Source organism: Bubalus bubalis, chromosome 8 (genome assembly GCF_019923935.1).
Source record: "Bubalus bubalis isolate 160015118507 breed Murrah chromosome 8, NDDB_SH_1, whole genome shotgun sequence".
Lineage (NCBI taxonomy): Eukaryota > Metazoa > Chordata > Mammalia > Artiodactyla > Bovidae > Bubalus > Bubalus bubalis.
In genome coordinates, this window is record NC_059164.1 from 105,280,373 (window position 1) to 105,293,787 (window position 13,415).

The following is a 13,415-nucleotide window of genomic DNA, read 5'->3' on the forward strand; positions in this document are numbered from 1 at the left end:
ATTTCCTCCTCCAGGGGATCTTCCCAACCCATGGATCAAATCTGCATTTCCTGTATTGATAGGCAGACTTTTTACTCCTGAACCACATGGGTAGCTCGCAGGCATCTTAGATACACTTAATTGATTACTATCAGTGAGGCTCAGTGATGTCACCATGGGAACTGCCTTGTGGGAACAGGTGACACCGGTCCTCCTCTGCTCATGCTCACAAGGACCCTGAGCTGGTGAACCTCCCATTGCTGCTCTGACCCTGCCATGGGCTCTGGGCTCCTCTGCTGGGTGACCCTCTGTGTCCTGGGGGTGGGTGAGTCCTCAGCAAGCAGGTCTAGTGTGTGTGTCTGTGTCTGTGTCTGTGTCTGCGTATGTATGATGATGATTACATATATGCTCTACCTGATTGTCCCCCACTTCTGTCCCCACAGGTCACACAAGAGCTGGAGTAGTGTCCCAGTCACCTGGGTACAGGGTCGCAGGGAGGGGCCAGACTGTGAATTTCAGGTGTGATCCAATTCCTGGTCACCAAGTCCTTTACTGGTACCGACAGATGCTGGGGCAGGGTCTGGAGTACCTGACTTGTTTTCAGGGCAAGGAGGAACCAGACAAATCAGGAATGCCTAAAAACCAGTTTTCTGCTGAGAGGCCTGAGAGCACGTACTCCTATCTGAAGATCCAGCCAGTGGAGCCTGAGGACTCGGCCCTGTATCTCTGTGCCAGCAGCCCAACCACAGCATGGCACAGTTACCTCCTTCCTGTTCACAAACCCCTACGTGCTCACTTCTCGTCATGGTTCCCAGAAATGCCAGAAAAAGGAGCTACCTGTTATTCCCTCTGCAGGGGGAGTAAGTGGATTTGGGGCTTCAGCTGTTCTGATAGTTGGAGGTCAGAAAATTACCTTTGAAAGACTAGAGCATCTGTAGGGTAGTCATAATTTTCACTTATGAGTTTCTGAGATCCCTTTATATAGGAACTATAAAATTCTATAATTGGGCTACAATATCAGACTTTAGTCTCAGGTAGACTGAAATACACTCTTATAAAACTATGTAGTTTTAGCACATTTATAATAAACTCTCCATACTGAGTGTAACCAGCTCAGACCACACCGTGCCCAGAGGTAGGCCAGCCAATGCAGAACACTTGTAAGGTCATCTGTAGCTACTAGTCTTAACAATAAATAAATTAGAATCCTAAGTGACTGATATAAATTATCCACAAGGAATCGTCATCCACAATAATGTATGCTAATGTATGTCCATATATTGCTTTTTACTACTTGACAATCCGGAAGTCATTCTGTGTTTAATTTCCTTCTTCTGTAGTCAATTTCTTTTTAAATAGAAACTCAGCTTGGTTTTCATAAAAGATAACACTACTTGAGAAGATATCAAAGGAGAATGGTTAAAAAAGATTGGAATAAGAGTCATGTCAAACATTCAGGGTTCTTGGAGGTTTCCAATTTATACTCCCACCAGAAGTATATGAGCCTTTCAACTGGCTTATATAGACACATGTACATACATGCACACACATTCTGTAGGTTACTTTTGCACTCTCCTAATGCTGTCTTTTGAGGAAGAGAACTTCTTAATCCAAAATTATTCCACCACCCCCCACCATTTGTGATTTGCATTTTGTATTTTACTGTCTAGGAATTTTTTTCCTATTTCAAAATGATCATGTTTTCTTATATTTCTGTCTAAATTCTTTATATTTTAAACTTTTACATTACAATCTAATCCAACTGGAGTTAATTCTTTGTATACGAAATGAGGAAAAGGTCATGTCATGATATTCCATATAGACATTAAATTGACCCAATATTTTTTGTTGAAGCACAGTACTTTTCTTACCACTCTGTAATACCATTTTTGTCATATATCGGTCACTGAATATGTGTTGGTCTGTTTCGTCAGTTCTTGCACAAATAACACACTGCCTTATTTACTGTAGCTCTATAATAGATCAGCTTCCCCGGTGGCTCAGAGGGTAAAGCGTCTGCTTGCAATGCAGGAGACCCGGGTTTGATCCATGAGTCAGGAAGATTCCCTGGAGAAGGAAATGGCAACCCACTCCAGTACTCTTGCCTGGAAAATTCCATGGATGGAGGAGCCTGGTACTCTAAGGTCCATGGGGTCCCAAAGAATCGGACATGACTGAGCGACTTCACTTTATAATTTATCATATCAAATACTATAAAAGGAAAACCATACAATCACATCTACAGATGTTCAAAAAAAGTTCGATAAAATCTAACATCCATTCCTGATTTTAAGAAAAAACACTCTTAGCAAATTAGGAATAACTGGAAATGTCATTATTTCCATTATTAATGAAGAGCATTTATGGGAAGTGTTATTATTATTATGGGAAGAGCATTTATAATGCTCTTCATTATAAAGAGCATTTATGGGAAGTGTTAGTCACCAACTTGTACCAAACTCTTTGTGACCCCATGGACTGTAGCCCGCCAGGCTTCTCTGTCCATGGGATTCTCCAGGCAAGAATACTGGAGTGGGTTGCCATTCCCTTTTTCAGGCAATCTTCCCAACTCATAGATCAAACCCAGGTCTCCTGCATTGCAAGCAGATTCTTTACCATTTGAGCCACCAGGGAAGCCCATTTATGGGAAACCTATGGTTAATAGATCCTTTCTGCAGATAGACTATGATAAGGTAAAGATGCATATTGTAATCTCTAGACCAAATACTAAAAGTAGCACAAAGGGGGAAAAAAAAAAAAACAATCTTTTTAACAAATGGTGCTGGAAAAAAATGTATATCTTGTGGGAAAATAATGACTTTCAATTCTCATCTCAATCCATAAACCAAGACTGGACATACTAAGGTCCACAGGCCAAATAGGGCCTCTGTCTATTTTTATACCACCCAGGAGCTAACAATGGTTTTTGCATTTTTAAATAATTTAAAAATATAAAGAATAATGTTTTGTGGCAGATGGTGATTATATGAGATTCATATTTCAGTATCCATAAGTAAAGTTTTGTTGGAATAGAGCTAAGCGCAATCTTCCGTGTATTGCTTCTGGCTGATTTTGCATAGCAATGGCAGAGTTGAGTAGTTGTAGCAGAAACTTCATGGGGTGCACAGAACCGGACATATTTACTATCTGATTATTTACAGAAAAGGTTTGCTGATCCTTGCCAAAAGCAAAACTTAATATGAGATGGAGCAATATTCCCAAAAGATCTTAAAGCTTCTAAACTATAAAGTTTCTGAAAGAAAAAAAGAGGATAAAAAATGTTTTAGTTTTTTAAAGTATTAAATTTTTCTTTATCAAAGTTTTAAAAACTGTATTCATCAAAAGATACTAAGGAAATTAGGTAATATATGGATAGAGGAGTCTGGTGGGCTATAGTCCATTGGGTTGCAAAGAGTTGGACACGACTGAGTGACTAAGCACAGCACAGCACAGATAGATGAGAAAGAGTACGTATTCATAATATAAAGAATTCCTACAAATCAATACTTAAAGTGACAAATTTAATTGAAAATTGTAAATCAATTTTTAGAAGATTTGAATAGGGTGTTCAGATAAGAGAAGATATATAAGTATGCAGTTTCCTCTTCAAGGAATTGATAAGCTTGTTTCCCTGGCTGCTTGGAAGATGTTTTGGTTGATAGATCTCTACTGGCAGCCTCTCAAGATCTTTGGTTAAAGAGAAAGCTTTATTCAAAGTCCCACCTCTTTCTGTGTTTGTATGCATAGTCGCTCAGTCGTGTCCAACTCTTTGCAACTCTATGGACTGTAACCCACGAGGCTCCTCTGTCCATGGGCTTCTCCAGGCAAGAATACTGGAGTGGGTTGCCATGCCCTCCTCCAGGGGATCTTCCTAACCCAGGGATTGAACTCAGGTCTCCTGCATTGAAAGTGGATTCTTTACCATCTGAGCCACCAGGGAATCCCATGAATACTGGTGTGGGTAGCCTATTCCTTCTCCAGGGAATCTTCCCAACCTAGGAATCAAACCAGGGTCTCCTACATTGCATGTGGATTCTTTACCATCTGAGCCACCAGGGAATCCCATGAATACTGGCGTGGGTAGCCTATTCCTTCTCCAGGGGATCTTCCCAATCTAGGAATCAAACCAGGGTCTCCTGCATTTCACGTGGATTCTTTACCAGCTGAGCTACCAGGGAAGCTCAGCTGGCATCTAATGACTGGCCAGTATCCCCTTTCCTGGAACACTAATTAATGAGGTTTAGAATTTTTATTCTCTTCTGGAAAAGTGTTTGCTTCATGCCTCCCTCACTACCATGTGCAATGGGTGAGCCTGAGACAGATAAACAGCAAATCAGCAAGACCTGCGCCTTGAATGTCCTGGCAGATTCTGATTCAGATCCTAGTTTAGATAGTACCAAGCCTGCTTGGGCTTCCTGGGTGGCGCTAGTGGTAAAGAATCCACCTGCCAATGCAGGAGACACAAGAGATATGAGTTCGATCCCGGTATCTGGAATATCCCCAGGAGGGCATGGCAACCCACTCCAGTATTCTTGCCTGGAGAATTTCATGGACAGCAGAGCCTAGTGGGCTAGAGTCCATGGGGTCGCAAAAGACACAACTGCTTGAGCTTCTTCAATAACACTATTGCACAACTGGCCCCTTGAGGGCACTGTGGATCCACTTCAAACAGAGTGAGCCTCTGTTTGAAGCATCTGGGAGGGACATGGAGAGAGCTCGAGAGGGAGGGGAGGGGGTGTCAAGTGAGACTCGGCCCTGGCTTGGTCCCTAAGCCAGGGAGGTCATTTGATGAATCCGTTACTGCTGGCATTTAGAGAGCTGATTGTAATCTTCTCACATTAACAGATATGCCAGTGTGTTTGTCACAGCAGGGAGCCATGAACTTCCCCTGGTGGGGAGTAAAGGCCTCTCTTTCTTGGAGGCTTCGTTTAGTAGAGTGTGCTGGGGCTTCAGTGGGGCAGCCTGGACAATGCAAGCCAGATGTGAAAAAAAGGAGCACTTGCTCCAAGGGCAGCAGAGAGGTGTGGGGGTGGCCACCTGGCCCAGCCCTACACGGTGAGCTCTACCTGCTCCCTGGGGCTCCCCTGGGGGCTCAAGGGTAAAGGATCCGCCCGCCAATGCAGGAGTCACTGTTTCAATCCCTGGGTGGAGAAGATCCCCTGGAGGAGGAAACGGCAAGTCACTCCAGTATTCTTGCTTGGAGAATTCCATGGACAGAGGAGCCTGGCAAGCTATCGTCCACAGGGTCACAGAGAGAGTTGGACATGACTGCGCAACTTAGCACAGGGTGACAGGACAAAAGAGAACATTCTCAACCAGCTGAGCCTGATTGGGGAGGTTGGGGCATGAGGGTGGTGCAGAGTACCTGCGGGAGCCCACAAGGACAGGGGCATCTGAACAGTAATGTCACAGGTAAGCCGTCCAAAAGGAAAAGGAGGGAATCACACATCTGCTGTCTCACCCTCAGAGACCAGAGCCCTGAGTAGGCAGAAGCCCAGTCTCCTTCTGCCGGAGTTGACCGGGGTGCTCGGCTTCTTGGCTGTGTGCCCTGCTGTCTCCTAGGAGCAGAGGAGCTCTGAGTTCAGCGGCACAGCCCTGGACCCCAAGGCTTTAACTGTTGCTGGAGTGTCTCCAGCTTCCGCCTCCTTCCTCCAGGGTTCAGTGGATGCTGCAGTCACCCAGTCCCAAGACACCTAGTCAGAGGCAATGGGAGAAGGCTGTTCTGGAATGCTGTCCCATCTCTGGACACAAGAGTGTGTGTTGGTACCAGCAGGCCTTGTGGCAGGACCCCAGGCCCCTTAGTATTATGAAAAGGCACAGAGAGACAAAGGAAACATCACTGATTGCTTCTCAGCTCAACAATTCAATGACCATAGCTCTGAGCTGGACATGAGCTCCTTTGCAGCTAGGAGACTTGGCCTCATGCCTCTATACTTGCAGCTTAGCACAGCCCTGCAAAGTTCCTGGCTTTCTGTACTCAAACCTTCCTGTCCCAGCAGAAGATACAGTGGGGAGAAGAAGGGGGCTCTTAACCAAGTTTGAGGGATGTTTCAATTTCTTTTCTAATACTCTCGCTGTCCTGCTGAGCTCAAGCCAAAGCACTCCTGAACATTCAGACACTAGATTCACTGAACATTCTTGCCCATTCCTAGCACACAGCAGGTGCTCCTCCTCTGTGCTAGAGTGGAGGAATCCATTATGTGTTTTAATGCAAGATAGTGGTGCTGGGGAAGACTCAAGAGTCCCCTGGACTGCAAAGAGATCAAACCAGTCAATCCTACAGGAAATCAACCATGAATAGTCACAGGAAGGACTGATGCTAAAGCTGAACTCCAATACTTTGGCCACCTGATGAGAAGAGCCGACTCACTGGAAAAGACCCTGATGTTGGGAAACATTAAGGGCAGGAGCAGAAGGGGGCAGCAGAGGATGAGATGGTTTGATAGCATCATCAACTCAGTTCAGTTCAGTTCAGTCGCTCAGTCGTGTCCGACTCTGCGACCCCATGAATTGCAGCGCGCCAGGCCTCCCTGTCCATCACCAACTCCTGGAGTTCACTCAAACTCACATCCATCGAGTCAGTGATGCCATCCAGCCATCTCATCCTCTGTCGTCCCCTTCTCCTCCTGCCCACAATCCCTCCCAGCATCAGGGTCTTTTCCAATGAGTCAACTCTTTGCATGAGGTGGCCAAAGTACTGGAGTTTCAGCTTTAGCATCATTCCTTCCAAAGAACACCCAGGACCGATCTCCTTTAGAATGGACTGGTTGGATCTCCTTGCAGTCCAGGAGACTCTCAAGAGTCTTCTCCAATACCACAGTTCAAAAGCATCAATTCTTTGGCACTCAGGCTTCTTCACAGTCCAACTCTCACATCCATACATGACTACTGGAAAAACATAGCCTTGACTAGACGGACCTTTGTTGGCAAAGTAATGTCTCTGCTTTTGAATATGCTATCTAGGTTGGTCATAACTTTCCTTCCAAGGAGTAAGCGTCTTTTAATTTCATGGCTGCAGTCACCATCTGCAGTGATTTTGGAGCCCAAAAAAATCAAGTCTGACACTGTTTCCCCATCTATTTGCCATGAAGTGATGGGACCAGATCACCAACTCAGTGGACATGAGTTTGAGCAAACTCTGGGAGATAGTGGAGGATAGGGGATCTGGCATGCTGCAGTCCATGCGGTCACAGTGAGTCAGACATGACTTAGCAACTGAACAACAATAAGCATGGGTGTGTCCACTCTGTTGATGAGAAGGTCTCAGTAAACCATGGAATAAACAGCAAGCTGGAGATCATGGACTTTCCAAATATTTCCTATTTTAAAGTATCAGAGACAGGATTCAACCTACATCATCATGCTTCCAAGATAAATGTTCTCCTAACATTCCATGAGGTTTCCTGGGCTCTGGTCAACAAGTTGTAGCAGAACACTGTCTCTTCCATCTTAAGACTGGCTGAGCTGAAGCAGGTGGTCACACATCATGGTGTGGTTACTATAAGCTTACTACCCATGAACTTCTAGGACATTTGATTTCAAGGCAGATAATGTTTGTCCAGACATAATTCCTTATAGAATGAGGCATGATAGCCCCCAGTACAGGAACTAGTGACTAGAGAGAGGGGAATTTCCAGTCTATCAGCAGATTCAGTAAAAGAAACAGAAACCCTCCAGGAATTTTCAGCAGAATGGGAGTGAATACAGGGAATTCATGCTTCTAAGCCATGGGTGGGTCTGGAGAAGGAAGGGTCTCCAAAGGTTGTGGCTTGTTCTCAGGTGAACTGTTTTTGATCAGAAAATCTGAAATTGCTACATTTGCCCAGATCAGCCACTACAGAAGATAGCAGAGAGTCACAACTATTAAATGCATGGTGTTGCCACTTATAGATCTCAGGCACAAGTTTATTAGTGAATGCAGACTGCTTTTAGAGGCACAAGTTTATTAATGAATGCAGACTGCTTTTACTATGCCTGGTGAAGTTATAGAAAATTCTTTTATTTATCCTTCATTTTCTCTGTGCCATGTACATTCTTTCAATTAGTTTTCTTAAGAACCACATGAGATAGAGCAATGTATCCACTTCAAGATGAAAAAACTGACTCCTGAAGAGTTTAGTTAATTTGCTAAAGCAGGCACAGCTAACAAATAACAACCAGGACTCAAACCCACCCATGGTTTTGATCCACTTCTGTGTTTTGGTAGCGGGAGACATCTCCAGCATTGAACCACTGACCCAACTCTCATTTGGAAACACTAAATCCGACACAAGTTATCGTCATAACATCTTTCACATGGGTGGCTAAAAGGACAAGAGTTCTGACTTCAGAGACCTTGGTCTGTTCTGCTGTTGACTATTCTGACCTGCCTTGAGCTGGTGACTTGGAGAAGGTTTGGCTAAGTTTTCCCGTTTGTAAACTGAAGCCAGTGATATATGACTTGCAGAGATTTTATGCAAGAAAATGAAACAGATTGCCTAATGCAAAGTACAGGCTTAAGAAACCTTAGTTCTCTGTTAACTCTGACAAATCTCTGGCCTAGCACAATTACTGACTGTGCCCAATTCTAGGATCAAAGACAAGGATGGATTACTCTTGTCTGAGTCACCTGTGTTCCAGACACAAAGTCATTTGAAATGCAAATACAGTTGCCTGATAATTTATTATGTGAAACTGGGTACAAAGACTTGCCTCTTGAGCAAAAATGAAAAGGGAACCCAGCACAGCCTTTCCTGTTTGATATTAAGTCTGATATGCAAGAAGGTGTGGTTCTTCCAGAAAATTCCAGCTTCCAAGCTGTTAGCAGTGATGCACAAGATCTGCTAGAAGAAGGGACAGTTCTTTCACCTGAAAAGTGACCACCATGGAGCTTCTAGGGTTTTCCGTCACATCCTTGCCCCCCCCTCTGATTTCAGCCTCAACTGCAGTGAAGGTTACATGCAAGTCTGCATCCATTTGCTCCAAGCTATGAGAGACTTTATTTTGGGGGGCTCCAAAATCACTGCAGATGGTGACTGCAGCCATGAAATTAAAAGACCCGTGCTCCTTAGAAGAAAAGTTATGACCAACCTAGACAGCATATTAAAAAGCAGAGACATTACTTTGCCAACAAAGGGTCTGTCTAGTCAAGGCTATGGTTTTTCCAGTGGTCATGTATAGATCTGAGAGTTGGATTATAAAGAAAGCTGAGCATGAAAGAATTGATGCTTTTGAACTGTGGTGTTGGAGAAGACTCTTGAGAGCCCCCTGGACTGCAAGGAGATTCAACCAGTCCATCCTAAAGAAGATCAGTGCTGGGTGTTCATTGGAAGGACTGATGTTGAAGCTGAAACTCTGATACTTTGGCCACCTGATGCGAAGAACTGACTCATTGGAAAAGACCCTGATGCTGGGAAAGATTGAAGGCAGGAAGAGAAGGGGACGATAGAGGATGAGATGGTTGGATGGCATCACTGACTCAATGGACATGAGTTTGGGTAAACTCCAGGAGTTGGTGATGGACAGGGAAGCCTGGCATGGTGCAGTCCATGGGGTTGCAAAGAGTTGGACATGACTGACCAACTGAACTGAACTGAACTGAACTGAACAGTCTCCTTCCATGCATGCTGGGAGTCCTTCCCTCTGCTCTCTGCCCCAGGGTCTTCTGTGATGTCCTAGGAGCCCTCGCAGCCTGTATCCAGAGCAGGCAGAACTCTAGGGGTGCTAATGCTCCTGATGGGACAGAAACCAAGGGACACAACTCTAGTGTTTCCATCAGGGACAGTTTAGGGAGGCAATCCCTGCTCCTCTTGGAAGGTCCTAATGGAATCCATCTTCTATTGCCCAGCACAACCTCAGCATGGTGCCTTATCCTGGTTTTCTCCTTCCGTGCTTCATTCTGCCTGCTCTCTGACAGGGACGGAATGACGTCATCAAGGGAGGCTTCTCCTTTGAAGAGACCACCATTTTCCTTTTCTTCATACTGCCGTTCAGTCATTCAAACAGTCTTATGGTAGCCTATATGAATGAATCTTTCCTGGTTCATTTTGGTTGATTTTGAATTCCCAACAGACTCACATAGTTTCTGCTCCCTTAAAGCGCTGAACCTATTTGCAACTAGAATTACATTTACAAAAGTAGAGTTGGCTTGAACTCAGACATTTTTTTCTTCAGTCATTCAACAAACACTTGTTGAATGCAGAGTGGATCCAGGTTTTGCAAGACCTAAATCTTATATAAAGAATAGAAATCTTTTAAAAGTCTTTGATTTTGTGCAAGTGAGAAGGCCTGAAGTTATTTTATTCTTCATTGACTTCATGGTGGATCTACTATTTACTACTCACCATGTGTAGGTTCTGTTCCATACTGTTCTGGCTGCTTGGAAACACCAGTGCAAAAAAACAAAACAAGCCCAAACCCCCAAACAGACAAAGCTTCTAGATGAGGTGTATGTTTTCAGCAATACCAAAGTTGAAACTCAGTTATTAATTTAAAAATAAAAAGGAAAGTTTCTGGCAAATACTCATCTCCCTAAAAAAGTCAAAAATGCAGTTGAAAATACTAATATTAGAGGTAGTTAATACCTTATTGTGAGAACAATCCTCAGCTTTCAAGAATCCCATGCACCCTACCTCAAAGAATGTGAGTCTCAGCTGAAAAAGTCCCTTTTTGGCACTAACTCAGCCATAGGAAGTAGGCCGCTTTGCTGTGAGGCTCTTGGTCCCTGGGACCAAGTGGGTCCTGGGAAGAGATGGGAAAATTCTTCCCCAAGTTTGCCAGGCCCCAGTAACAAGCTTTTTCATGCTGTTCTATATCACCCTCCTCCTTGTCTGATTTTGGATTCCATATCCTTCCTGACTGTCGTGTGATCATAGGGATTCCCCATCCAGATATCACCAAGATAAGTGATCACAGAAATAGGGAAGCCAGCCATGCACACATCCGTGACCTATATATGACTTAACGGTAAGCACTGATATTGTCTAGCTGTAAGTTTCGCACTATAGCCAATTTATGATTCAATCAACACGCTCTCATTTGGTGGATGTAACGCCTACCACATGGAGCCAGAACATTTCCCTGTGGCCCTGGAGCCATCAGGGATGTGTACATCTGGGCAAGTATTTTATCCACATTGCTAACAAGCCTCATTCCTTTTTCACAAAAAACACAGTCACGTAAGTGAGTGATCTAGCTCTCCATGGCCTCCTCTGGAACAAAGGGAAGAATCTTACCCCCCGAGGATACTGAGACCTGAGCATGGATGGTGGGGCTTCCATCATAAATAGTTCTTGAAATTCCCATGACTTTGACCTTGAGACTGAAAACATTCTGGAAATCAGGTAGCTCTTTTTCAATGGAAAGATCTCTGTTGGCTGATAGTCAAGTATCCAGAGTTTAGGCAAAAAAAAGAAAAAGAACTAGTAAAATTTTGAGCACAGAAGTCACAAAAGTACCAGGACTGCCAAGAGAATATTTCTTAGTCCACAGAAGTATAAAAAATTTTTAACAGTGTCCAAATAAGGAATATTATCATTATGCAGAGAGGAAAAAAATTTCTTACTTAAAAGGTGGAGGGAAAGCTCATAGATCTAAGATTTCTTTTTAAAGCAGACTTACTAATTCTTCCTGTTCTGAGCTGTTCAGCTTTATATAGATTGTTGACTTGCTCCTGTGGGAAGGTCTGTGACTGCTGAGCTTTGCAGCTCATGCGTGTGTCAAGGACAGTGACATCATCGAGTTACCGAGAGCCCAAGTTCTTTTTTTGATTTTTGGTGGTGTCACATGTCTCTTGGGACCTTAGTTCCCCAACTAGGGATTGAAATTGGCTCCTGGCAGTGAAAGCGCCAAGTCCTAACCACTGGACCTCCAGGGAATTCCCAAGAGCTCAAGTTCTATTTCACTGAAAGAGCTGGATGGCACGAGTCTCTGTCCTGGGCCAGAAATGGTCATCAGACTCCTCCTGTGTGACTTTGTATCTCCTGTGGGCAAGTAAGTACAGGTGGGGTCTCTCCCTGGAATTCTTAAGACCTCAGTACAAGCCTTCCTTTTGGGATAATGACATCAGCTCTGTCTCTCACAGGACCTGTGGAGGCCAGGATAGACAAGATACAAGATACGAGATCACAGTGACAGGAGAGACAATGACTCTGGAATGTCACCAGACTGATAACCATGACTATATGTACTGGTACCAACAAGACCCGGGACACGGGCTGAGGCTGACCCATTATACCTATGATGTTGGCAACACTGAGGAAGTTGAAATCTCCAACGGGTACAGCATCTCGAGATCAAATACAGAGGATTTCTACCTGACCCCGCAGTCTGTTATCCCCTCCCACACATCCATGTACTCCTGTGCCAGCAGTAAGTCCACAGCGCTGCATGGCCACTTCCTCTCCGCACAGAAGGGTGCTTAGAAAGACTGAGGGTTGACTGCACGTGTGAGGTCTGGCCCAAACCCCTGGAAGTCCCTGTCTCCATCAAAGTCACAGAGCTGTTGCCAGCCTGGGGGTTTGACTGCAGAGGGCAGTGTAACCCTCGGTGCTGAAGTCTGCCCCACGCCACTCTCAGTCTGACTGCCAGTCACCCCAACACCTTCGCTGGCTGGTTCTCTCTTCTGAAGTCCCTCTGCTTGCAGAAAGGAAAATGCATCTTTAGTTGAGATACATGAAGAGCCCCTTGACAATCTCTGAGTCCCACCCTCTTCTCCCCGCTGTGGGCTTTGCAACTTCATCTACCACTTACCCAACTCTCTACTATCCTTCACCTTACAAGTCAGAAACCTTCATTCACATGGTCTCTGCTCCCGACTGCCTTTCTTTAGGGCAGTAGTCCTACAAATTCCTATAATGTTTGCCTTCATTCTATCCCTCACCATCATTCTGCATGAGTTTCCCTGACTCTTCCTGCTCCAGCCATAAGCATCCACATTTAGTTATTTCCTCCTCTGGGTCATGTTCCTTGTCACTCTAGGATCTTTTTTATAGACTATTTCTTCTGCACTAAACATATATCCCTCCTTCTTATTTCTAGATCTCTGCTTCATTCTTTACATGAAAATCTATTTCAGGTATTTGTGCCTGCTTAGTCACTCAGTCGTGTCTGATTCTTTGCAACCCTTTGGACTGTAGCCCACCAGACTCCTCTGTTCATGGGATTTTTCAGGCAAGACTACTAGAGTGGGTTGCCATTTCCTCCTCCAGTATACCTAATTGTAATTGTGAAGAACAAATTTAAATTTTACTAGGAGAAATGAAGGAAAAATATTTGGGGGCGTTCATCTGAGAAAGAAAACACAAAAGAACACAAACTACAGGAACTTTCTAGGTGGTCTAGTGGTTAAGAATCAGCCTGCCAATGCAGAGGACACGGGTTTGATCCCTGGGTTGGGAAGATTCCACACGTCATGGGGCAATTAAGCTCATGCACCACAACTGCTGAGCCTGCAGGCT

The 13,415-nt window shown here is 44.5% G+C and overlaps 1 protein-coding gene across 1 annotated transcript; it reads left to right on the top strand.

The window, feature by feature from the left end:
* The first annotated feature begins 204 nt into the window (after positions 1 to 204).
* On the top strand, positions 205 to 12,380 carry LOC123466038. Its single transcript, XM_045166342.1, has 3 exons — positions 205 to 304; positions 423 to 879; positions 12,041 to 12,380. The coding sequence occupies exons 1-3, from the start codon at positions 256 to 258 to the stop codon at positions 12,378 to 12,380; spliced, it is 846 nt and encodes a 281-aa protein (XP_045022277.1). The 5' UTR covers positions 205 to 255.
* Positions 12,381 to 13,415: the final 1,035 nt, after the last annotated feature.

Excerpts from the sequence above, each read along its gene's own strand:
- LOC123466038 (XM_045166342.1), top strand. The coding sequence starts at position 256 with ATGGGCTCTGGGCTCCTCTGCTGGGTGACCCTCTGTGTCCTGGGGGTG. Across the intron at positions 305-422 it reads CCTCTGTGTCCTGGGGGTGG|GTCACACAAGAGCTGGAGTA; the intron begins GTGAGTCCTCAG and ends CTGTCCCCACAG. Across the intron at positions 880-12,040 it reads AGCTGTTCTGATAGTTGGAG|GACCTGTGGAGGCCAGGATA; the intron begins GTCAGAAAATTA and ends TGTCTCTCACAG.